The sequence below is a fragment of the Equus przewalskii genome, chromosome 13, assembly GCF_037783145.1.
Source record: "Equus przewalskii isolate Varuska chromosome 13, EquPr2, whole genome shotgun sequence".
Classification (NCBI taxonomy): domain Eukaryota; kingdom Metazoa; phylum Chordata; class Mammalia; order Perissodactyla; family Equidae; genus Equus; species Equus przewalskii.
The window spans coordinates 33,234,139-33,261,730 of NC_091843.1; the positions used below are offsets into that span (position 1 = coordinate 33,234,139).

Here is a 27,592-nt window from a genome sequence, read left to right on the forward strand (position 1 = left end):
AGGCAAAGCTCAGGTGAAGCCCTAAGGAAAACCCACTTGAGGGAACAATGTGATGGGGACAGCCCTCCACCCACCCTACAGCATAGCCCAAGCTACCCCAGGGAGGGATGCCACCTGCACTGCCCCCACCCCACCCAGCACACACACTGAGGGGAAGCTTTCTGAAGTGGCTAGAGTTTGGCCTGAGATTACGATCTGGACAGTGAAATTAGATTGGGGACAGAAGTGGAGGGGTGTCCCTTTATATCAATTGAAGTGAATTCAGAAGGGGAACATCCTAGAAGAAACATGAGAGTGACAAGGGAAGAACCACCGCACACTTCAGGTCACTCAGGAATAAACGCCACTCCTCCCAGAACCATGACCAACAGCGGAACCAGGCGAAGTCAATCGAGGCTCCTAGGTTCACACTGGATGAAAGATTTAAGAAGGCCAGGAAGTTGGATGGAATCGTGCACATCATCCTTCCAATTTCATATGAAAGGCTGATTCTAACAGCACTCAGGAAAATAGGAACAGAACAAGGAGAATCTGCCCATAGTAAGTTTAATGGCAAAGATTTATAAACTTCTCTGTGTTCAGGTATTATTAAACAGAAGATTAAAAAGCTGATAAAACACTTTTTGGCATAAAATACAGGTAGCAAAACAGGCTAAAACATGTCAGAAAGCACCTGTTCTGTACTACAAATAAAATTCAGAAAAATACAGATGCTGTGAAATAAGACATGAAAGTAAGAAAAGAAACAGACTGAAATAATACAGTGATAGCTGAAAGGCAGAAATGAAAACAACTAAATAAGTTGGTAAAGACATTGAAAATTCAATTACAAAACTAAAATTTGCATTATTAACAGCAAAAAAAAAAAAAATCAACCCGAAAGAAACTTAAATGAATGACATGGATATGGGGTACAAGTTTGAGAATTTTTGCTAGAATGCAAAGAATTAGGAGAAAAACAAACATTAAAAAGGTGAAAAATGAAGACAATCTATTTTTTTAAGGATTAAGAATTGCAGAATAACAAACAAAGAAGAATTTGTTTTCCCTTAGATAAATATGTGTAAAAAAATCCTTCATCAGACCCCAATACATATAAAAGAATTACTGTATGGTGATATTTAGAACTAGTGGAAAGGGAGAAAATTTCCCATTATATGGTTATTGGTCAATCAGATAAGTATTTGAAGAAAAGGAGAGTTAGTTTCCATTTTTAATAAATATATTCCAGATGAATTTTAAGGAAAACAAAGTTTTTGTAATCCTGGAATGAGAAAGTTCTTTTAAGGCATAATCCATCTAAGAAAAAGACGGATTTCACAAAACAATGGACTTGATAAAAATTTAAAATATTTATAAAATAAAACAAAAACAAAAGTGCCAAGAATAAAGTTCAAGATAAATGATAATCTAGAAGAAAATACTGGTAACATAAGCTTCATATCTAAAAAGGTCTTACAATCAAAAGATGAACATACCAATAAAAAAATAGGCTAAGATGGGGCCAGCCTGGTGGCATAGTGGTTAAGTTAGCATGCTCTGCTTCAGTGGCCCGGGGTTCACAGGTTCAGATCCTGGGTGCGGACCTAGCTCCACTCATCAAGCCATGCTGTGGCAGTGGTCCATATAAAATAGAGGAAGGCTGGCGCAGAGCACAGATGTTAGCTCAGCGACAGTCTTCCTCAAACAAAAAGAGGAAGATTGGCAACAGATGTTAGCTCAGGGCCAGTCTTCCTCACAAAATAAACGAATAAATAAATAGATAAATAAATAGGCTACAAACGAAAACAGGCAGTTCACAAAAGAAGAAACAGAAACCAGCAAGAAACATAGGAAAAATGTCCAGTCTCACCCAGAATTACAGAAACGCAAAGTTAAATAAAAAGGAGATACATTTTTTAAAATGTCTTAATTTATATGCAAAAAGATAATACAGAGTATGGCAAAGATGTGAGGTAAATGACACTCTCAGACTTTGCTGATAGCAAATTTGGGGATATCAATTAAGGGCCTTGAAAACATGTATATACCTTGACCCAGCAATTCAACATCTAAGGACATAATTAAATATGCATATAAAAATTCAAAATAACAGCAGCTAACATTTATTGACTAACATGTGAAGGCTCTGAACTCACCAATCTACACGCATCTTTTCATTTAATCCTCACGTTATTGTGGAGACAGGGCTATTATTACAGATGACGAGATAGAAGCCTAGATGGGTTTAAATAATTTGTGTAAAATCTAAAAGATAAGCAGTGGAACTGTAACATGTCTAACGCTAAAATACATGCTCTTAACCTCTGCTATCCCGTCCCTGTGGGGATGTTCACCTGAGTGCTTTCTAGAACGATGAATTGCAATCAGTCTACGTATCTGAGAATAGGGGACTGATTGTGTAGTACATGTACACAATACACGGCCCAAAAACATCACTCTCTAGAAGAACTTGAGTAACAGAGAATACTCTGTACTGTTACATGAAAAAACCCTGTTAAAAAGCAGTACACATGCATAGTGTGATTCCAATTTTGTAAATATTTTTTATTATGTTATATTACAGAATATTATATTTAAAAGGTGACAGTGGTATGAAAATGGTCAGTAAAGGTTATCTCTGGTCTGCAAGACTTTTATTTTCTTCTTTCTACTTTTTGTATTTCTCCAAATTTGCTACTGTGACCACTCATAACTTTTAACTAGAAAAAGTTATTTAAAACATATGTGACAAGAGAGACAGACATGTACTGAAAAAGCATATAGCTGATTTATATTAAAAAAATGTTGAGCTAAAATTTGGAAAGATTTATCTTCACTTAACATTCAGGGAGAAAAGATCCAAACAGTACACACATGGAAGACACTATTTCTAGGAATCTGCAAGTCTCCCAGAGTCCTGCTCACTCTTCAGAGACTAATGACCCCTGTTGCTAGGAGGAAGGGATCAAGGGTAGCTCTTGGTACGGCATGAGCACGAGGCCACACAGCACTTGCTATGAGAAGTCCTAGGAAGCTTGCTTCAGGAATCCTAGTCAGTAAAAAGAAGACATTCTCAAAGCACTGGCTCTTATAGTCCCCTTCCCACTAAAAGCCCCCAATGTATTGAGTTTACCCAAAGTAAATTCAAAGTGATCCAAGGATGTCCCTGGTTTTACTTAATTCTAATGCATACTTTCAATCATAAAAGCACACTATTCCACTTTTGAGAGACTGACAAATAATCTCAATCTTACCCAGTGCCTAGCACATAACAGGGCATCCAATGAAAGTAGAATGAAGGAATCATGAATGAATGGTTCACCCTCAGCCCAGCCATGGCAGGGAGAGGTGCTGGAGTATAGGAGTCATGTTTATTTTACACTTTTGACTAATCCAGTCTAGTACCAGGACCAAGAACTGATGAAGATGAGAGTATGTTCACAAAAGGGAAGGAAGACAGGGCTCCGCTTTCAGGTCTGGAGTTTCCCTGGTCTAATGGGTGATTCCTCAATTCCAAGATCCAAACTGTTTAACTTAACAGGTAGCGAGAATCTCAGGTACCATGCTCCACTTTCAATTAGATCTCACACTGCAGTCAGCTCTTGGCCCAGGCTGAGCCTCAGTTTGGATTTGGTTTATCTGTAATGTCCTCCTGGCAGAGGCAGCTGGCCTTGTGACTTTCAGCTGCTAGTTATTAGTTTTTCATGCCATTTCTCAGATGTTCATGATTATTTTGTCTGACCCTAGGAAAACCAAAGAAGAGAACAGGACAAATAGGTTGTTCGAGGGCCACTAAGAGGAGTGATAAAAACAAGATCTTTTCATGCCACTCTTTGCTTAGCAGGGCTGAGCTAAGGTGGTTCTTTTTTAGATTAGCAAGCTGTCTAAAATGTCATTTTTTTCTCATTAGTGTCACCTTACATAATAATCTGTTATTTTTTAATCTCTCTGCCCCTTCTACCACCCTGTATCCAGTTGTTACAAAGTCCTGTTGATTCTCTCTCCCATCATTTTAAGCCTGTCCTTTTTTCCTGACTCAGAGCAGCTATTTGGTTCAGCCCTTGATTGATAGGGTATGCTCTGCCTCATCTATTGCAACTGTCTTCATCTTCCATGTCTTTCTCTGATCAAATACATGCTCTACATTGCTGCCAGCATTATCCTCCTAAAACTAGCATCTGATCTAGTTACACCTGTGTTGGACATTTTTTTTTTATCACCCAGAAGCCATTATTTCAGGAAAGCAATCCTCCATCATTCTATTACTAATCCTGCTCAGTCCCCAGGGTTCTATGGAGTAACCCCCCTCCCCACCCTACTCCTCCACCACCCTCACTGAGGTGGCACAGGATCACCAGAGACAGGCAGAGGATTCAGGCCCTCCGGATTCATCTGCTGTAGGTCATGTGATTGGCATGAGATGGTGAAATGAATCACGTGAATGGCCCCACATTGACCAATCAAAGACCACCCTTGGACTTTCTGTGAAACTGTCAAGAAAGACACTCTTCCCAGTGATGCAAGCTTGAAGGACCGCTGAGGTTGCACTACCTGGGACAATCCCATGGTTTGGAATACTGCCGATGCCAAGGGAAGCACAGGTCACGGACAATGAGAAGCTAGAAGAAAGGAGTGGGAAAGGCTCCAACAAACGTAAAGATGTCAGTGGAGCAACTAGCCCCTGCCATGCTTCTGCCATCTTGGACTTACCAGTTATGTGAGCAAACGAATGGCTTTTATTTTTCCTTTTACTATTCTGCATTGTCTTCTTCACATTTTGTGTGCAAAAGAGTCCTAACACATACTACTCTACTACTTAGAAATTTTTAATAGCATCTTACTTCCTACAGAGGAGAAACTCCAAACTCCTTAGCACGGTATTCGAGTTCCTCAACAAAAGGGGCCATCTCAGCTTTTCAGCTTTAAATCTCCTGTCCAAGCTTCAAGTACTTTCAAATATTAAAGTAATAATAATACTTAAAAAACTGATACTCTCCGTTATAGCCACCAGAAACTCTGATTTCTTCCCCCCATGCCACTGCTCATAGTATTTCCTGAATCTGAATTATTCTTCTATTCTCTCCTTCACGACTCAGTCTTCCAGATCTAGGTCATATTAGGCACCAGTACCATATCTGACATTACAGCTTTCATATGCATGCATATCTTCCTCCCACCTGGACACTTTGCTGACAAGGAACGACTCTTTCTAAAGTTTCATCTCTAGCACCTGGCAATCTGTTTCAGAAAGCAGATACTCCACAAATGTTTGCAGCTCTGATCAGAAGTAAAAGGTTGAGGATTGTTACCTGTTAGATGCTTAATTCTTCCTTACAGTAGAATTTTTCAAAAATTAACCACATCACCATACAACCCAGAAATTGTACTCATGGGTATTTATCCCACAGAAACAAATTAACATTCATACAAAAACCTGTACATGAATGTTCATAGCAGCTTTATTCATAATTTCCCAAGACTGGAAACAACCCAGATGTCCTTCATTGGGTGAATGATTAAGCGAACTGTGGTACATCTATACAATGGAATACTACTCAGCAGCAAAAAGAACAAACCACTGATACACACAACAACCTGAGTAAATCTCAAAGGAATTATGTTGACTGAAAAAAAGCCAATCCGAAAAGGTTACATATTGTATGATTCCATTTATATAATAATCTTGAAATGACAAAATTACAGAAATAGAGAACAGATCAGTGGTTGCCAGGGGTTAAGGGTGGGGGTGAGATGAAAGGAGAGGCAGATGGGTGTAGCCATAAGTGGGCACACAAGGGATTGCTGTGGTGATGGACCTGTTTTGCATCTTGACTGGATCAATATCCTGGTTGTGATAATGTACTATAGGCTAGCAAGATGTTATTATTGGAGGAGAGTGGGTAAAGGTACATGGGATCTCCCTATATTATTTTTTATAACTGCGTGTGAACCTACAATTATCTCAAAATAAAAAGTTTAATTTTTTTTAAAAAAACACACCATACCCCAAATCTGAACCAAAAAATAGATTCTCAATGCCAGAGTATCTCACAAATTAATCATAGTTTCAAATAAAAGATCTCACTGTGACTAGCGATACAATAGAATTTTCCCTACAAGAGGTGAGTCGCTCTCTTGAAAAGAGATGAAGAGAGTTTTTCTAGTCAACATGAGACAGGAGATTTCTTCACATATGAAAACTATCTTCAGAAACTGGGATGACAAAAGAAGTGATAAATACTAACAAGAGAATTGTCCCTTCCCAGAACACTGAGCAGGGACCCCGAGCAATAGTCTATCTCTACAAGTGCATGGCTGGGCTTCAGTGGGAATGAATGACAGCCACTGATCTGTGAAATCTGATCTGTTTGCCATTTAGATCCATGTGACTAAGGCTGGCTGCATTCATTTCTAAAAATACAGGAAATCTGCAGCCTAGGCAAATTTGGCTCATTGGTTCATGGGTTTTTGATTCGAATGCTGCACATTTAGAGGTAGTGGTTTTGTATTTATATCAGCCAGCTGCAAAGGAGATTCAGCTGCTAAAATGACAGAGACTAGATTGAACTCTAGAAGCAAAGAGGATCACAAGAATTATCTGCCTGTATACATTTTATCTGGAAGTCTCATGACACCTCAGTAACAGGGAACATGAGAGCTGAGGTCTTCGGCAAGCTAGAAGGATGCCCTTCCTTGGGCACGGGTGTGCCCCACTAAATGCCTGCCAAAGAGGACAGAGGGAGTCATGAGCTACTAAAGACAGAGTGAGGTCTGGTGGTCACAGGAGTGACTGAGTGTCACTTGGACTGGCAGTGGCTGAGTCCACAGAGAGGGTGTGGTGCATTAGACCTGCCATTTTTTCATTTTGTCCAGTCCCACTCAGGACCTCTTCCAGTAATGCCCACAGCCATGACAACTGGTGAGTAAGGCAGCTGATTTCTGGGAGTTACCTCTTGGACACCCCAATTCCTTCCCAAGAGGCTGACCATATTTAGAGACTTGGTGACTTTTCAGAGGTACCCCGCGCCTGGGACCTGCTTGGCAAAAGCCACTGCTGCACTCACCCATCAGCACACTCAGCAGCTTCTGCACTCTGGAATTGACCCCCACAATCCGGTAGAGGCCTTGCTCATTGATCCCTGAGAAGAGAAACAGTGATGATTTAATTAGATGCACATCAGAACACAAGTCAAGTCTACCCAGCCAAACGTACTGTTTTCATTTTCTCGGTCCTTCTAAAAGCCGCTCTAATTAAAGTCCCCTGTCACTCAGCTCTGCTCTTAGCGAAGGAGTGGGATTTGGGACAGCTGTCTAGGATTTCACGGATGTGCTGCCCAGTTCAGCCCTCATGTTAGTTCAGTCATTAGAGGGGACAGAAACCTTCCTCTTCTCCTGCCAAAGGCAGCAACTGAAGAGTTTCAAAAGACACACAACATATACTTTTAAATATGTCATATTTAGCCAGCTTTTTAACTTAAAAAGCCAAAACTGACATGACAAAAATTTCATACTACAGAAAAGGATAAATATTTTACAGTTTCTATTTTCACATACAGAATGAAAATATCAAGGTATAGGGGCATTTTTAATTTTGGAGAATGTTAGCCAAGACTGAGAAATCAGAAAGTCTATTTATTTGTAATGTAAATCTTCTTTATAAAGAAAAAGGAGGACTACCTTTATTCAACCCAAGGAAATGTGCAACTGGACTAGAAGAGGTTTACCTTCAACCACCCAAAGAACCGAAATCTAACCCACCTAAGTACATTGCACATTTAAGCGCAAGGATTAGATCACCACCATACCATTTACCAAAGAGGACAATGTAGACCAAGTGATATGAAATGACTTCTCTCCTGCTAGCCCTACCTCCATCATATCTGACACCTCTCAACTAATTGGTTTCTTGCTTCCTTTCTTATTCCCTTGATGTCCATTGTCCAACCAGTAGCTAAAGTGAACTTCTTAAAGTGTAAATCAGTTCAAATCATCTCTTTTTCTTAAAAGCTTCCAATGGCTTCCCATTGTATTTAGACCACTATCTAAACTTATGTGGCCTACAAGGCCCTACACTACTGAACACAGGCCCACTGTCGACTGCATCATCAACCACCTTCACGCTGCTCCAGTCGCATTGGCCTTCTCGTTACTCCAACACATCAACCTCATGCCCCCAGATCACAGCCTTTGCAAAGCTGTTTCCTCCACCTGGAATACTCTTCTCCCAGATCTTTTCATCATTCAGGTCTCAGTTTAAGTGCAACTTCTTCAGTCTAAGGCATCCCATGACCACCACTATTGGCCAGTCCCTTACCCTGTTTTCTTTTCTTTACAGCAGTTAACAATATCTGAAATTATCTTCCTTATTTGGTTTCTTGTTTGTCTTTCTCCCCATAACCACAACATAAACTCTAAGTACAGTGATCCTGTCTTCTTCACCATTGTATCCCCCAGCACCTAGATCAGTACATGATACAAGATAGAATGAATAAAGCACTGAGTTATACTCCATCAGGGCCAAAACAATTATACTTTGGGGCCAAAACAAAATTTCCTGGAAGAAATTTGGGAAAAGGCTGGTTCTGGAGCATCTTCAACAAGACCTATATAGAAGTGGAACTGTGAATAAAAGGAAGTAGTCTAGAATGATAGGATTTTACAGCTAAAAAGGACCTGTAAAAGCACATACATCATCCTGCATGGTTCAGGGGCTAGGAGCCCCTGGTCCAAAACTAAAGGATGGGCTCCAGGTTACTCAGTGACAGAACCATTATTTAGGAATGAGGCAGCCCAAAAGGCTTGTCCTTTCTGAAGTGTCTACTTCTTTTGTCCTTGTGCTTTCCTGGAACTTGACACAATCCTGGCTCTTGTTGGATGATGATTAACAAATCCCAGAGAGTATGGGACGTCTGTTCACCTCTGGTCACCACAAATATGTGTGTACATATGTGCATTGCAGCAGGGAAATAGCCACTTCCTTCAAGTATTTATGCTAAAATGGCATTTAACTCACACTGTCCTATTTCCTCTTTGTGCTAAATGAAAACTTTCTTAGAAGTTGAAACACGTCATTTTCATCCTCGTTTTAGAGGAGGAGGGGGACAAAGAGGCGGAGGCTAAGAGACCAAACCAACTGGTGACCTTCTTCTTCCTCTGCCACTGGCCGTGGATAGCTTCTTGTTTTACATCAGAAAAAGGTGTCATTCTGAGCTACTGGTTTGCATTTATCACACGGATTTGTGAAGGGTTTTAAATGATTAGGTTTCCCTCCTGGTTTTGGCTGCTGAAAACTGAGAGACAAAACAGGTGGCCCACCTCAGGCAAGTCTAAGAACTTCGTCATGGAGGGGAAAGGATTTTTGTCCTGAACTCACTTTTGGCACTATTTTCATGCCTCTACCTTTGTTAACTCAGTGCCTCTTATTTCTCATTCTTTTCTTTTAAAAATGAAAAGCAAATCAAAATGTCTGTTGAACAATTACCTTAATAATCCATACTTGAAAAAATTAGGAACTGCAGTTATAGAAAATAGATAAATCAAAGGAAGGCTGTAAAAACAGCAGAGAGAGCCACTGACAACATTGCGACCTGTGCAGATACGGCGCTCCCCTCTCCCTGCCATCCCAGAATGGGGTCCTACCAGTATGAGCTGTTATATAATTTACATTTCTCACTTAATATGTACCATGAAAATCTAGGATGTCAATAAATGCATTTCCACTGCATTTTTAGTGATTCATAGTTTTTTACTGCATGGATGTACTACTGTTGATTTAACCAATTTTTTGAGACATTTGGCCCATTTCTGATTTTTCACCTTAACAACACCTTTATGTAAACATCCTTATGGCTCAACCTGGCCCATGTCCTTATTTTTTCAAGATCAATTCCCAGAAATCTCATCTACTTCTACTTTATATTGTATGGCTATATTTTACACGTCTTTGCAAGCTGCCTTAACTCTTTATTGAAGGAAAGTGTAGCAGAAATAAGCAAACATTTAAAAAATGTTAGCACAAATTAAAATAATTACTTTGGAAAGAATATTCTTCCACTGAATACATAGGAGGCTCACACAGTAGGTTTTTTTCCTCTCCCCCTCTACTCAGTGCTTCATAATCTTTATAAAGATGCTTATATTTCTCAATTGGTAACAGTTATGGATCCTGCTTTAAAAGACAGAATTCTTTCAAACAAATAAAAAGCGTTGGTGGGTCAAGAGGCTGTAGAATAAATTAGATTCACATCTTCGACAATGATTCAAAGCAAATCCATTGGAAAGACAGTTATTGGCTTTTCTGAGGGGTACAATAGACCAAGGCACTCAAAGCTCCAAGGTGCCGGAAATGAGGCATCTCCTTTGTGGCCGCCTCTGAGGAGGGGATACAGATCACTGGGATGAACCAGCTTCCCTGATCCCAAAGCCCCGGCCTATGGACCCAGGAAAAGCCAACCTGTGGCCGGCAGGGCCTGACCTCAGCACCACTGCAGGAAACCAGGGGCCCGACCCCTTCTCTCTTCCCGGATGGTCCCCCAGGGACCAGCTCTCCCCAGAGCAGGGTACTTAACCTGGGGTCTGCAGACCCCAAGAGAACCACTGGAGAATTCATGGTGTCTACGAACTCAGATAAGAAAACAATTACATCTTTATTTTTACTAACCTACAACTGAGAATTAAGCATTTCCTTCCATTATAATATAAGCAACAAATCACAGTAGTATTAGCAGTACCTGTAACTTTGTTAGAAATCACAGATATTTTTGTAACACATTACAATTACAGACATCTTGAAATATCACTATTTCCAAATTATGCTACTTATCATACCTACTGCTATAATTTGTTATTTAAAAGTGTTAACAAAGAAACACATATATTATTATATCGTAACTATGTTTTTCAATATTTTAACTGAATTTCAGTAACTGGATTCCCTATAATCCTATGTATTTGATGTGTATGTATTTAAAACATTCCTCCAATTAGCCATAGAGGTTGATGACAGCAAACTGGTTGAGCGCCCCTGCTTCGGAGCAATAGGACTAGTGGAAACACACCAGCAGTGGCACTTGAGGAGTTAATGAGTCACTTAAAGTCGGGAAACAGCAGGTAGCAGGTCTGACGTGGCACCAGATGCATGACCTTTGCTGAGAACAATGCCATCTGTTGAACTACTTTACCTCTGGTTTCCACGGCGTGGATGCATTTCCTGATTATGCTGAAGCCAATGCTGTCCAACTGTGCAGCTGAAAGAGAAAGAAAACGGCAGTCAAGGTGCTGGTGGCGCAGAACAACATTGGGACAAGGCTTGACCAACTCAGGATGAATCAGTCCCATGGTATGGCCACATATCCCGCTGATTTTCCCACTAAAGGTACAGGACTAATTTAAAAAATTAGCTGGCATTCGTTGAGAGCTCACTATATGCCAGGTACAGTTCTAAGTGCTTTGCATATATTATCTCATTTAATTCTCATAGTAACTCTGCAAAGTATCCTCTATTTATGGGTGAAGAAACTGCAGCATAGAGTAGGAACACTTTACCAAAGGAAGAACTAAGCATCCTTTAAATTGTTTTGTTATTATCAGGAGCTGTAGGACCAACTGCTTGCTGATCTCCTTGAAAAGCATAATGAAGTGCTCAATACCTGTTGGGTAAGTGCTTTACAAAGATTATCACATTTAACCTAGCCAGTTCTCCAGGCTGATACTATCATTAGCCCCATATTACAGACGAAGAAACTGAGATTTGGCAAAGCTAAATATCTTGACCAAAGTTGTGGAGCTAATATGTGGGAGACTCACTCCAGAGCCCACACCACCCAACCGCCTTAAACGTGACCCGGAGATAAAGAGAGGAGTAAAATCCTGCTCAGGGGACTAGGAAAGAGGAAAAGTGACCTAAAGGAAAATTAAAACAGCCAAGAACAAAGAAGCTACCTGAGGAAGAGACACTAAGACAGCAGAGCCATCCTCTATGTGGTAAATCAACAGGTGGTGACAGTTTTCCATCTGCTCCAAAATCCACTAACGTCACTCAGAAAATAAATGATCAACAGCAGCAACTTTTTCCACAGCACAGAACCAATTTCCAACCTGGCAACGGGGCTGGAAACCCATCAAAATTCATCCCCATACTTTGGTTACCTAGTGATAAGATGTGTGCAGTAATCTTTAAGAATGGGTTCATCTTTGACCTCCTTAGGACATCAGGACAAGACATTCAACAAACACATGTTCATAGTGGAGAAGTGAATGGTAGAAAGTAGGAAGGTGAGTATTTATAAATGATTTGTCATCACCCTAGGGCAAGAAATAAACTTGTAAAATATGAGAACTGAGCAGAACCTGAACTCATCTTGGATCTAATCCAAATGGAGTCTTTCTCCAATTTTTAATGTAAATGGATGAACGTAGATGCAATGAAGATAAAAATCCTTAAAAAAAATCACCGAGAATTCCCCAAATCAAACTCAAAAAGAATGCAAATTTCTCTTCCCAAGGGGAAACAGCTCTTGTTCTTACATGCATACTTATCGCTTAGTGATACTTATTATAAAACACACACCTCCAGGATAGCAAGTAAAGTACAGTCATCTGCTGCACAATGACTTTCTGTCAATGACGAACTGCATATATGACAGTGGTCCCCTAAGATTAGTACGATATAGCCTATGTGTGTAGTAGGCTATACCATCTAGGTTTACATAAGGTCACTCTATGAGGTTCATACAACAAAGAAATTGGCTGATGAAGCTTTTCTCAGACCATATCCCCATCGTTAAGTAATGCATGACTATACCAGAAAAGGAGGAAAACAATGTTTTTCTCCCTGGAGACCACCTGTTATACAAACCATCGCTCTTGTTCCCTTAAAGCTGTAAGGTGCCTACTAACCCAATCCCTTGCTTTTTCCAGTATACGAACCAAGTATTTAGTCTGCAAATTGTGTTGTATCAGGCTTTCTGACTCGAAGCTGTGAGTCAGATAGAAATCATTCTTCCAAACGAAAGTCAGTTAACTCATGCCATGAACGTTTCCCAAATTTAATAACAAACTATAATACACAGGCCAAATACCTGTTGGAATCTAGGGGAACATTTTTTTAATACCAGTTTTATTGAGATATAATTCACATAAAGTTCACTCATTTAAAGCTTACAATTCATTAATTTCTAGTAAATTTACAAAGTTATGAGTCAATCACCACTACCTAATTCCATAATATTTTCATTACCTCCCACAAAAAACCTCATATACATTAGTGGCTACTCCCTACTTCCCAGACCCTTTCCCCAGCTCCTAGAAACCATCAGTCTACCTTCCATTCTCTACAGATTTGCCTATTCTGGACATTTCATATAAATGGAATCACACAATGCGTGGTCTTTTGTGTCTAGCTTTTCATTTAGTGTAATGTTTTCAAGATTCATCTATATTGTAGCATCAATAGTTCATTCCTTTTTTGAGTAAATAATATTCCATTGTTTGGATACACAACATTTTATTTATTCATTCATCAGTTGTTGTTTCCACTTTTTGGCTATTATGAATAATGCTGCTAGGAACATGTGTGTACAAGTCTTTGTGTCAACATACATTTTCATGTCTATTCAGTATATGCCTAGGAGTGAAATTGCTGGGTTATACGGTAACTCGATGCTTTACTTTCTGAGGAACTGCCAAACTGCTTTCGACAGCGCTGCACCGTTTTACATTCCCATCAGCAAGGTATGAAAATTCCAGTTTCTCCATACCCTTGCCAACGTTTGTTACCGTCGTCTTTATTATAGCCATTTTAGTGGGTGTGAAATAGTATCTCATCGTGGTTTTGATTTGCATTTCCCTAATGACTAATGATGTTGGGCATCTTTTCATGTGCAGAGGAGGATTTTCATTCCTTTGTACAGTAGTCAGAATAGAGCCTACTGGAAAGTATTTGTCAGAGGGGAAATTATTTTTTATACTTAAGGAGGTTTCCAAAAGGTTTATAACTCTGATTCAATAGTCACTTGAAACCTTTTGGTTCTTCTTTTGAGAGGTGCGCAAGAGGATTCTTTCATAGGGATGATAGTCAAGGAAGTTTGGGAGAGAAAGAACTGCCATTTTGCACAGTGCTCCGGGGAGCTGCTGACACTGATTCCGAGCTTGCATGTTTTAAAAATAGGTTTATGAACATGGTCTTATTCTAGACATTGATGAACTTCCATCCTGGACAAAGACTGTTTTGCTTTCTTATCCTACAAACATTGATAAAAGTTTTGAAAAACTGGAAATAACCTGGCAGCCGACAGTGACGACCTCAGTGGCTAGAAGATACATGCTCATAAAGCCATCAGCCTAACTAGCAGAATAAATAAGGACAGAGCTAGACATCTCCCTGCAAAGGCAGATTAGTCCTTGAACTTTTTCTTGTGGGCCTGTGGGAAGCCAGATCCTTTTCTAGATAAGTAACAGCTAATGGAAAAGAATAAAATGGAACCTTCCAAGCATATCCAGAAAAAATTAAATTCCAGTAAACCTATGTTAATTACAATTACTTCTTTTGGAAAATGACAAAGGAAACTCCCCCCTCCCCGCAAATCCTCTGTGTAAATGTTCCTCTTTTGGTTTTCTCAACATTAGAAGTTCTCTGATTGGTTTTAAACCAGCAAACCCCTTTTCTTGAAATAAATCTTACACAGATGTTACCCATAAAGGCCTTAAACATTACACATAAAACACAGTATTTATTAGTATATATTAGTTGTCTAGGTTCAAACATATATAACATTTACATATTGCAAAGTTAGACACTAAGAGTTCAAGGCAACTCTGTTAGCCTCTAATGTATTCGAGTTGCATACTGAAGATAATTACTACAGTTTTAGAAACAGATAAAACTGTGTTAAGAAATGAAATTCATATTAAACAACAGTTCCCAACAAGGAACTCATGAAATACAGCTTAAATATCATTGTTTTAAATCTCTAAACTGGAACCAGTGTACGATATTACATTGCCTGCTGCCGCCGCTGTACTTCCCTACATCTGTCTGTCTCTCTCCATCTCAGTCTGTTACACGCACGCATTCACACACTCACACACACACAGGTTTGACTTCTACTCTCATCAACTGACTCCAGTTGACCCTGCTGATGGCACGATTAGGCTACTAATGATTAACAACTGCTTTATTATTTAACATGTACCAAGTACCATTAATGTGATAGGGACTATAGTGCATACATAATCAGATCATTAGTCCTGATCTCTGCCCAGCAGGGACATAATCTAAGTTAACTGAGATCTCCTACTCTGAAAAGTGAGTTCCCACTAAAAGGTTTAGAACACCAGCACCACAGAGCCGAGTTTGCTAATGACAGAAAAAGTCTGAGCGGCCCGCCAGATGGAAACGGCTGTCCTTAATCCCCTCAAGCAGGTGATTCAGCTCTTTCACTGAGCCAAGGCTCAGAAAAGGTCAGGGATTTATTTGCAATTTCTGTATCCTTATAATCTCCACAAATAATCTCTCATTAAATATCTACTAGGCTTGCATTATTCCCTTAATTTGACTTGCAGTGAGTTGTTGCTGGACCAGTGGCTCCTAGGCCTGACATCCACCATCTTGCAGCTAAGGCTTGAACTGGTTTATCTTCCTCCCTCAGCCTCAAGGTTGAGGTTAACGCACAGGGCAGCCCAAGGAGTTGTTATATAATGAATGTTTGCAATGCTCACACCAAATACCCAAGTTGGCCTGCCAAGTTAGAAATGTGTCATTCTCTTAACTTCATTTCAACTTTTGAAGCCTTGTCTCCTTTTAGAGAAAGCAAAGGGCTAGGGTCACAGAAACCCATTTTCTCAAAGTTTTATGGAGAACATGAGAAGACTGGAGAGGTAGGTTGACACTTGGTCAACCTGGAGAGTCTTAGGGCAAACCTAGAAGTGGGAGGAGGATGCCCGGCAGATTGTTGAGGTTTGCACTATCATGCCTAGCGTATGAACTCCGAGAGGAGGGAGGCAGGCTAAATCCAGAAACTGTCTTACTGCAAAGGGCTTAAAAGAACAGCATACTATAAGGTTTGATCAAATTATTTTCTTGTCTAAGAGGAGGTGGCTAATGGGCCAGGTAGACAGATATGGATTTTAGCATAACCGTCACTGCCATGTTCTGTAGCTTCTGGTACCTCACGGTACCTCATCTGACATGCTTTCTCTGGCTTTTTCCACATTCTAAAAGAAAAAAAAGAGGTGTGTAGGTGGTGGCAGAGGGTGAGAATTACAATAAAACCATGAGTGTAACCCTTAGCACTCCCCCTGTTTCCTACCACCCCCCATATCCAAATTTAAGTCCTTCGATTTTACCCCCTAAGGTCTCTCAACTTTGTCTGGGTCTGTCTTTACCACCTCCATCCTGGTCCTGGCCTCCATCGTCTCTTCCCAGGACTGCAGCAATGACCTCCTAACCAGTTTCCTCACACCTCCTCTGCCTCCCTCCAATCTGTCCTCCACATGGGAGCCCCCGTGATCTTGACATCACCCATGTCACCTCTTTTTTTAAAATCTCTCAATAGCACCCCACTCCTCTCTGGGGGAAAACCCAAATCCTTACCATGGCCCACAAACCGTGCATAGTCTGGCCCCAGTCTGCCTCTCCAGCCTCATCTCATGTCACTCCTCTGAATAGCAGCATCCCAATTCAGAGAGTCCAACTGACCCACTTTCTTTCCAGGTTTTGCACATTCTGTGGGTTTCATCTGGAAGCCCCTTGGATCAAGTAACTCCAAAAGCTCAGGTCTCCCCTCAAGTGTCAATTCCTCAAAAAGGCCTCCCTGACATCTCCTCCTAGGTTAATACTCCACTGCACACTTGGATATAGCACCATCAACCTCTCCTTCAGCATATGGGACACAATTGCAAGTTTATACTTATTAGTATGATTCTGCCAAAAATGTCTGTCTACCAAACTAGATAGTCATTCATGAAGGCAACGGTCCACGTATATCTTATTTTATTCAGTACTTTGTCTTTCACTGTCTACTATAGTGTAGGACATTAAGTGGGAGCATGCAACTTTTCATTTTGTGGCATTTTTCATTTTGGATGCATGGATAGGCAGCCTGGTGACTGAAGGGTGGGCAGACTTGCTAAGGTGCAGTGTGGTATAGTAAAAAAATGACCTTTCAAATTCCAACAGATATAAAGCCTATGAGAGTAGATGAATCATTTAAGCTCTGGTCCTCAGATTTTCCATCTTTTGTGAGGATATAAAGGTTCAATAAAGATATAAATGGCCTGATCTAACCAATTCCTTTCTTCCTGTATCAATGCAAAAAGGACAACAGTATAACTCCAAGAATGAGTCCAATAGAGGAAAAACAAAAGCTGTGCAAGCCAAGACATGAAACAGAGGAGACAAAACCAAGTTTAGGTTTTCCTGGACACTTCTAGAAATCCTTTGCTTGTCCATCAAGGCATTACCATCATCGGGCTACATGCGGCATGAACCTGGGCTGGTGGTATATGCATGTGTGTGTGTACATGCTGGGGGAAGTTCTTCCACATCATACTAACTGCGCCATCGAAACAGTCAGATGGGAATGAGGTCAAGGAACACCCTAGAAAACAATAATTTCTCCCCTAGAGCTGGGTGCTACCCAACAGACCTCGCTCTTCAGATCCAGGAGTCCCTTTTCTGAAAATCACTGACCTGCTGTTGTCCTACTCCAATCCTTAGTACTCAGAACACCAAGAAATTAGGCAAGAAGTGGCCCAGTCACCAATTTTGAATAGAAGGGAACTTTACATACCGTAGGTTGACGGATGGACATATAGTCTGTGAAAACAACGCTCTGGGACACACTCCAAAGGTATCCCATACACGCATCCCTGGAATTCTAACAGACCTCAGGAAACAAATCCTTTTCCAGAGAAGTCGAGGTGATCTACTGAATTAGTCTCAACACGGTTAGAATGGATTACCGCTTTCCTAAAGTTGGTATTCTATAGGTTTTTCCTAGTCTGAACATTTCCCCCCAGGAAACTTATTCAACTTTTCTTTGATCAAAAACAACCCTTCAAGTTTTTTACGGGAGAAGTGGAATTTGCTAGAAGTGCTGGCTGTCTGCATAAAAACAAGAGAACTGAGAGGTAAAGGGAGTTACTGCCCGATTTTTAATGTGGATGGATACAGGAGATTGTCTGGAGTTATTGTAAGCAGGCCCTATTTTATAGACAGCTCCAGGGGCATGTTCTCACCAAGGAAATTTACTCAATTTCCCAATGTGATTTGCCCTTTAAAGTCTGGCCTGCCTGGCTCATTCTGAATTTAATCAATTTCAGTACCATTAAAAGGCATGAAGAAAAACACCCACATTGAATCGAATACAAAATCCATCTGGAGAATAGATTTCCAATTGGCTTACACACTCATGCCCTTTCTCGTAATCATGTGAAGCCGACTGTCCTCAGGGTGGCAGATCTCAGAAGCTTCCAGTGGGGCCTGGGAAAGTTGGCCAATTGCTTCTTAATTATCCAGGTGCAAATTCTTTACTTTAGGGATTATCCATGACCAATTTTTAATCCCATATCAGCTACCCAAGATCCTGTGCCCCAACATCCCTCTCTACTGCCTTGTCCGTCCTATACTCTGCTCCCTGGTTGCTATGTATTCAGGGAATGTGAACTTTAATACGAACTGAAGTCACACACACAGAAGTGGTATGTACTGGAAAGAGAACAATGAGCTTTACAGCCAGACAGACCTGGATTAGAATCCTGTCTCTGCCACCTCTGGCCGGATATGATCTTAAGAGAGGGGTTTCACCTCTGAGACTCACCTTCCTCACCTGCATAGCGGGGATAACTCACCTATGTGTTTCAAAGGTCAAATAAATGTACAGCAACTGTGACTTACTTGGTATTCAATAAATGGTCATTATCACTATTACCAATATTGTGATGTTACTACATACCAAGTTCATGTTATCCTTACAATAATCCCATAGGGTAAATACTATTGCTAGTCTTAATAATAACTTCTTTCTGTGTTTCCACATTAATGAGTATAATGAAGAATAATTATTGTTCATAGAATAAATTAATAAGTTATAGCTTATTCGATTTTCCCAATATGTCTGTTAAGTTTCTATGATGAGAAAAGCCAGTCTCATGATGTTGAGTGGTAACAGCAATGATGATCGCAGTAGCTAACACTTACTGAGCAGACTGCATTGCTCTGGGCTAAGCACTTAAATGCATCATATTATCATCATCGTCCCTATTTTGTAGGCAGGAAACCTCGGCTCAGACAAGGTTAAGGAACTTCTGTAAGATTATGGTGTTAGTGAGGGGTGGAACCAGGATTCTAACTCTGTCTGACTCCAGAGCTCATCCACTTCTACTCTCTATTCTTCTGCTGAAGTTCATACGACTAGTCTGAAATGGACAGGGGGCTGGGGGTCAGATTTTTGGATTCTGCCCTTTCTACTCTAGTAGCAGTTCTCAATGCTAGTGGACAAGAGAAGCAGGGGCATGCTTGTTGCAATGCAGATTCTGGACACCCTCCCAGAGGCTATGCTTCAGTAGGTGTGGAATCATACTTGGGATTAACACTATGCTAAGCAATTCAAACTATTCTCACTAAAGAACAAACAAATGAGTTTTGACTATTAATTAGTTGCCAATTATCTATACTAAATTCCCCATCTGATAATAACAATTCACCAGTGCTATGTATCTCAATATAGGATGTTGGCTTGTGCCACTTGTGGTATATGAAACGATTCCAAGTGCTTCACAAATAAATATTTGTAATAGTTGTACACTTATTTTTAATATTAGAAATTCACCAGTTTATCACACATAGCATGATATCTTTTAAAAAATAAATTTAGGTTAAAATGAGTGAATTGATTTTTTAAAAAAGTAAATGATAACACAGGTAATATATATATACGTGTAAAAAAATCATGAAGGTGATAGACAAATAACACATTTGGGAGCTACTGTCCTAACTTGTCCCAGACCAGGCACTACATTCAACCTAGCTGAAAGGAGAAGATGGGAGGGTACCATATTCTATCAGCAAGGTGTCCTATTTCAATACAGTCATCCTTGATTCCTTGCTTTCTCTCATACCCCATATCCAATCCATTGGCCAGTGTCATCAGCAATAACTTAAAAACACATCTAGAATCCAACTACTTCTCACCATCTCCATTGCTAATACCTTGACGCAAGCCGCCAGTATCTTTTGCCTGGACTTCTGCAGTAGCCTCCCAACTGTTTCCACTTTTACCCCCAATGGCTTATTCTCTACCAGCAGCCAGAGTCATCTTTTAAAAATATACACTGGCTCATGTCACTTGTCTGGTCACAACTCTCTAGGGACTCCTTGTGACACTTAGAACACAATCTCACCTCCTGACCATGGCCTCACATGGTCTAGTCCCAGCCTGGTGACCACTCTCCCTCTGACTTCCTCCAATCCAGTCACGATGGTTCCTGATATTCCATGAACACAGCTAGCTCATTCCCTCTGCCTCAGGGGCCTTTCAACGTGCTGGTTCCTCTGCCAGCAATGTTTACCTGCCAGCTCCTGACACGCCTCACTCCCTCCATTTGTTCAGGCTTCTCCTCAAATGTCACCTCTTCAGAGAGGCCTTCTCTGCTCCAGGATCTAAAAGAGCTACCCTTCCTTGATATTCTCTATCCCTTTGCTCTTATTTCTTCATAGCCCTTCTCTCCACCTGAACATATGCCTTTGTTTCCTTGCTGTTTGTTGTCAGTTTCTCTCAATAGTAAAACTCCACGACAGCAAGAACTTTCTCTGCCATGTTCATTACTGTGGCTTCAATAAAAATTTCCTGAATGCAGCAACAAAAATAATCCACATTTTTACGAGCTGAGACACCAAGAGACCAACAGGGAAAGAAGGCCCCACTCTCTGGGAGCCTTGAATAGTAAACAGCTGGCTGAACACAGTGGTACTTTCTAGAGTTTAGGGGTTCTGCAGTGGAAAGCACAAGACAAATACGACTGACATGGATCTCATTATCCTCTGACCTCCAGGCATGAATACGCCAATCAGAATTTTCTTCCCCAGCCTACCAGGTACACAGGTACCTCTCATCTTTTTCACGGTTTCTGGGGACACAGAGAAAAATAAGTCAAGAGGGACACAGAGTAAAGAAAGTAAAATAGGTAGCAGGAAAAGAGCTGAAATTCCTGCCTGGCCTGGAATAAACCCACCAGCTCTCAGCCTGAGTCAAGGGAGGTTCTAAGATGGCTCTGAAGAGTGTTCCAACTCTCAGCAAGCCACAGGCAAGCAAAGTGGTGGTGCCTGGTTCTTGCACAGTACAGGCTGAGGGCTGCAGATGGGCTTGAGGGGGACTGAGTGTTTCCTGGTGGGTTTTTACACCTGCAATCTCCCAGTCCACCTTAAAATTCCAAATCAGGCCAGCAGTGAAAGAGCAATGCCTAATGCACACCACGGTAATGCCAACCAGCTTAATCAGGGCCATTTGTTTCCTACACAAGGATCTGGACATCCTGAGAATGAATTACAGTCGAGTGGCCTCAATTCCTCTCTGCCTTGAGGCCTGGGTGGTTGTGCACTAATTTCTCAACCAAAAGAGATCATCGCCAGCTTTCTGAAGGTGGAAGTGTTTTGAGCAGAAAACCAGCTGCCTCTGCCCACCTATATCCCTTTCCTGCCTTTACCTACCTGTCTTCTCACCTTGATCAGCCCTAGGAACAATTTAGATATTTTTTGGTCACAACAAACTCTGAGGCAGCAAAGGGCAGGGAAAGAGATGACATTCAGAATCAGAGGCCTAAGATTTGTGCCTGGAGTCACCATTAACTGGCTGTATGAGATGAACATACTTTGCCTTTCTGACCCTTCTCCTCATCTGTAAGATCAGGTGTTGTGAAAAGCAAATAAGGCAATGTCTGTAAAGGCACTCTCAGAAACTCAAAAAGACTGTCCAGAGTCACGGTTTCTTATAACCTCTGGTTTTGGATAGCAATAATGTTACTGATAATAACAATAGTAGAGGGCAACATATAATGATTGCTTAGAATATCAGGCACCACTGAGCTAAGGATTTCCATCCTACTCCCATTTAATATTCCCAAGAAATCAATGATGTAGGTATTAAAGTTATCCCCTTCTTACAAACAAAACCTGAGGCCTGGGGAAATTAATTTCCCAAGGTCACACACTGAGTAAGTCGTGAGATTGGGATTCCAACCCATGTATGTAATAATACTCCAGAGCCCACACTCCCAACCACTACTCAACACTATCCCTACTGTGGGGAGTAGCACTCGACAGCCTCTGCTAAATCTTACCTGCTCAATGTGAGTTGCACACACTGAACACTCTGATCAGGGTGGGAAGGAATGACCTTGAGAGACCACAAGTTTACACTCAGAATGAAGCTTCAGTTTTCTCATCTGTAAATTGGGTCAACAATACTATCTACCTCATAGGGTTCTTATAAGGATCAAATAAAATAATATATATCAAACAGTGAGCACACTAACCAGTGATAAGCATGTGCTCAACAAACATCAATAGAGAACCTGCACTTGGTGGCAGTGGGAAAAATCTTTCAGTCTCTGCCTCAACAGCACTTTGCACTGGGCTTTAGGAGTTAAAGAAGCAGCCAGGGACCCGCTCACTGTTGCTTGGCTGAAGCCCACATTGGGATGCCAAGGGGTGGCTCACACCTGCCCAGACTGCAGCCTGCTGTGGGTACAGAGCCCACACCGCTGAGGGAAAAGGGGATATCAGGCCACAGTAAAGGAACACGCTGGGTGCATCTGTCAGTCTAAAGTTGGCTGAGAAAGAGGATGGATTTGTTAAGTGTCATTTAGGACAAGCATAAAGGCTGCTGACTGTCCAGGCGAGTCCAAAGCACTGTCGCCAGTCATGTCCTTGGGGGATGGGGTCTTATCAAACAAAATGGCTGGGAACCCATATAATAAAATCTCTGAGAACACAAGCTGTTCCTTCTCCTTCCTCTCTTGCTAGCCCCCAGCCCCTCAGCCAGGGTTATTCTCGAGCTGAGGTGTTACTGCTCAACTAAATATAATCTGAGCTCAACACGGGCCACAGCAACTGGGTGGTGTACACAAGTCATAATGAAAAGCAAGGTGCAGCAAGTTAACACTTCGATGAGCTAAAACTACACCATCTTGCCTGACTGTGGCTCAGGAGATGAATGGCGGCCACAGCAACCTGCCATGGCATAGGAGGGAAAGGAAAGGAGAAAGAAAAAGGGCCAAGATGGGGGCGAGGAGCAGGGGGGAGCTGGAACGGAATGAAGGCAAGGGTGGGGCTGAGTGCCTGTCTTCTATCAGCTCCAGTCTGGACGGAAAGCTGGAGGGGAAGGTGCACTCAGCTGACTGCCACGTGGGCCAGAACCCAGGAGGTCAGGCCACCATGCCCATTAATGTTGTCCATCCTTCTCAGGTTTAAAAGGGGAAATGTTCTATTTATAACCCACCGACCAGTAGAGATCTGGCAGCCACTGGATGGCTGTGATCCCACAGCAATCCTGGTTACCACTGGCTGCCTTGTCCTGCCTCTCAACTTGTGGGTGTTCTAACAGCAAAAGGCTGAAGGTGACTGAGAGCAAAAGGAAAAAGAAAATCCTCTTTCTCATCCTCTGCTGCTTTCCTGAGACTGTTGGACTTTTAGTAATGGCTGAAGGCTTTAGAACCTTTTAAAAACAGTGACCCATGAGATCCCACCAACTCTTTCTCTGTGATCTTCGAGACTAAATCTCCCTTTCTGTTTTACAGATCAAGGGATGCTGAGGTACAGAGATGAAGGGAATGTTTCAGAGGCAGGCCAACAGGCACAGAGCAAAGGTAATGATGACCTCCACATCTCCTCTCCTGGTCCTCAATCTTGTCCTCATGAAACAAGAAAAGCCAAATCAACACCATCAGGGAGTTTGACCTGAATGATGGGCTAAAGAACAACGAGCGTATGTAACAGGAAGAACATATAAAGCAGTGGTGTTGCGAAATGCGTGTGGAAGTGGGCCATGTGACGGTTCTGCACCTGGGAAGCTCGAGAGTCACTGAAACATGCGACTCTATCTCTCAGAGTCAAGTGCGGCGTGTGAGAAACCACCGACGGTTCTAAAGAGGAGGCTTACTAAGAAGGAACACGGAATGGTCCCTCAACAGCAAAGAGCTGGGTGTGTTAGGTGTTGGATGCTGGTGGTGAAACTCCTTCCAGCCCCAGTGGATTGGCTACATAATGAAAGAATCCCAGGACAGGGCAAAGATTCCACACGTATCAAGAACAGTGGGGGGAAAATGACAGACAGTCAGGCAGACTCTGGTTTGAACATCAGCTCCACTACTTCTCAACTATGGCACCTTGACTTCTTTAAGTCTCTTTGCTCATTTGTAAACCGGTTGTTGTGAACAGTATTTCTACAAACAGCAACCATTCATGTACTACTTTCATTCTCCTTCCCATAACCTCATGCCATCTTAAATAGACTAATTTTAAAAAACTTATCCTTGTATTAAGCTAAGGATTAACAAACTTATAGTCCATGGGCCAAATTCACCATTGCCTGTGTTGTAACTATAGCTTTATAGTAAACACTCACTCTCATTCGTTTCCATATTATCTATGACTGCTTTTACACTATAACAGCAGAGTTAAATATTACCACAAAACAAAAAATATTTATTATCAGGCCATGGACTGAAAAAGCCAAACCCTGTGCTAGACAATAACATTTAGAAAACCACGGAGTTTCCTTGTACTTGTGTTTTCCCCCTAGTACACATTAAAATAAATAAATAAACCTAAATGCTAATTTAAAATGTTTGTCTGGTACAATCTAAAATGATCCTGGGTACCATCAGTGGCGTGCATACCCCACTTTGAGAAATGCAGTCATGAGGATTACATGAACGAACACTCATAAGGCGCCAAGCCTAAAAACAGCAGGAGTGTTGGCTGCCGCCCTTCGTTCTCCTCCCTGCTCCCCTCAGGAGCAGTTCTGCCAATCCAGCGAGCTTTTCCCTTCTCATATGAGAATAATTGGCATGACCAGATAATGCAAAGGACAATAACCAACAGTAATTAGGCACTTATTAGCTAACATGCCGGACATTGTGCTGAACTTTTATCCTACAGCAACTTTATGAGGTAGGTGTTGTTTCTTATGCCCATTTTATAGAAAAGGAAATGGAAGCTTAGAGCTGTCCAGCACCAATCCAGGGTTCCACAGCCAGTGTGCTAGCATGCTAATTTATGCCATTCACACAATATCCTCTATGGCAATAGCTGTCTGCAATCCACATGGCAAGACCTACCCCAGGAATTATCTGAGGTATGTACGAAGACTGATATACAAGGATGGTCAGGCTGATGTTATCCAGAATAGCAAAAATTGGAAAGGACACTCAAGTCAATGATAGGAAATAGTTCAATAAATTAGGATATAATCCTATGACAGAATATTAAATAACCATTACAAATTATATTTATAAATAATTTTCAAGATGTGGGAAAATGCTTGTAGATTTTTGAAAGGAGAATACAAACAAGTATATTCAGTACAATGGCAATTAAGTCAAACTACATAGTGACATTGACAAAATACATATAAGACATCATGAAGAAAAGTCAAGAAGGAAATATCTCTGGGGGTGAGTGCTATAGATGCTTTTTATTGAATTTTTGAAAATCATTGCTGTTTTTCCTTAATATCCTATGTGTTCATATTATTTTTATAATAAGCAAAAATATAAGTTTTTAAATCTCCTTAGGAGTGAGGTTCAGAGATTCAATGTCTAGACCCTACAGACGACTAGATCCTAATTCCGACTTTGCATTCTTTCTTCAGTCACTGGTCTTCCCCCGACCTTCCAGTGTGAATGACATATTGGCAAACTGTAGTAGGTTCTTGAGCATTATACAAAGGACTCTTATGAAAGTACCAGATTAAAAACAAACTGGAAGGAATGAGGGAATTAATACCTGGAAGCAAAGAGGAGGAAGGGGATGAGGGAAGGTAGGAAGTTTCCATTTTTTAAGTCTTTATAGCCTAACTGGAAGCTCATTCCAATTGGTTCTGGGCATTTTGTCTGCACACTGGTACATGCATAGATAGCATGAATATTACACACACCCACACACGTGACTGGCCATCTGTCTGTTGTCGCCCAGTGGCCTGAACCTCAACAGTAGATCATATATCCCCTTAAACAGAGAGCCACATGTTCTACTTGTAGGTGTCCTCACCCCTCGGCACTCACAGGTCCTTAAGAACTCTGAGAGGTATTAATTGAATGAAGAGCTACAGGAGGACTGGACTCCTGCAGTTAAATCTAGTCACAAGTTCAGGCAGGAGCAAACAAGACCATGCCAGATAAGAGTGGAAAGCAGAGTAAATGTCTGCAATGTCCTTCTGAAAAGCCAGGCGGTCAGTGTTACACTGGGTCCTGACGTGCATGAGAAGGCATGTCTGGGGCAACTCAGGCATATTCCTCTGAAGTAATCCGATTAACCTATGGAATTCCAGTTAATACTCCCATTAAGGAAAGCGCCACTAAGAAGTCAAGATTAGAAGACTGAGCCCTCTGGGTCTCAGTCTGTCAGCCCTCAGCCTTCAAACAGCTGGAGAAGCAGTGGGAGAGCAGCATTTCTGTAAACAAGCTAATCTTTTTGGAGCTAAGTAGGCAGCGACATTTATTACTCAAAACTTCAAGTGTGGCAAAGACCAACTCACACTAGAAAAGTCTGCCTTTCCCTTCCTCTCTTGCACTGGACTGGTGTGTCCTCTCTGACAAGTTCTCAGCTTTCTAACTGTCCCTCAGGTGGAGCGTCACGATAACAGCAGCCTGGGCTGAAAACAGGCCTCGTCTTGGCTTCCCCTCCTGCTTCTGATCTGGGCTCATTTCAAAGGAGAATGAACCAATTCTCACAGAGCCTTTGGGGAGTAAATCTCACAACTGCAGCCAAAGGTAAGGTAAGCAAGAGAACACACAGACTCAGGATAGCAAAAATTGGAAAGGACACTCAGGAGATATGCATTAAGATGGCAAACGGGGCCACCAAGGCTGTTCTTTGGGATAATAAAGGAGGCAAATCAATGACAGGTATTAGGTGTCTCAATTATTGACACTGGTACAATCATTTCCTCAGTAAAGAAGCTTAGGGAGCAACAAACTGTACTTCCTTCCTCTCTACTATCTTTCCTCCCCTTTTTCCTTTCCCTTCTCTACTAGGTAAGAATTTGACCAACTAGAGAAAACTCGATGTCCCTGATGTATATTCCTGACATTCCAGGAATAAACCCAGGGAAGCTTCCCTGACGGCAGCAGGATCCACGGTGAGAGGCCCATGGGACTGGCAGAAATAGCAAATTGGTTTTTGAATTTAGTATTTAGGGATTAACTTAACCAAGAATACACCAGACTTCTAGGCAGAAAACTAAAACTCTAAAAAGGACACAGATGATCTCAATAAACAGAAAGACACTTAAAGATCTTGGAGGAGATGACTTCATATTCTAAGTGTCAATTTTCCCCAAATTAATCTATGCAATTCAATGCAATCCCAAATAAAAATTTTAAGTTTTTGAGG

The 27,592-nt window shown here is 41.3% G+C and overlaps 1 protein-coding gene across 5 annotated transcripts in view; it reads right to left on the reverse strand.

Annotated features, from left to right (window-relative positions):
• The window catches only part of ARHGAP26 (Rho GTPase activating protein 26), a 424,946-nt gene that overhangs the window by 172,408 nt on the left and 224,946 nt on the right, over positions 1 to 27,592 (reverse strand). For all 5 annotated transcript variants that reach the window (XM_070570505.1, XM_070570506.1, XM_070570504.1 and 2 more), the window contains exons 13-14: positions 11,163 to 11,228; positions 7,047 to 7,121 (exon numbers count right to left, since the gene is read on the reverse strand). In XM_070570505.1, the coding sequence (XP_070426606.1) occupies positions 7,047 to 7,121; positions 11,163 to 11,228 (141 nt within the window). The remainder of the gene's footprint in view (positions 1 to 7,046; positions 7,122 to 11,162; positions 11,229 to 27,592) is intronic.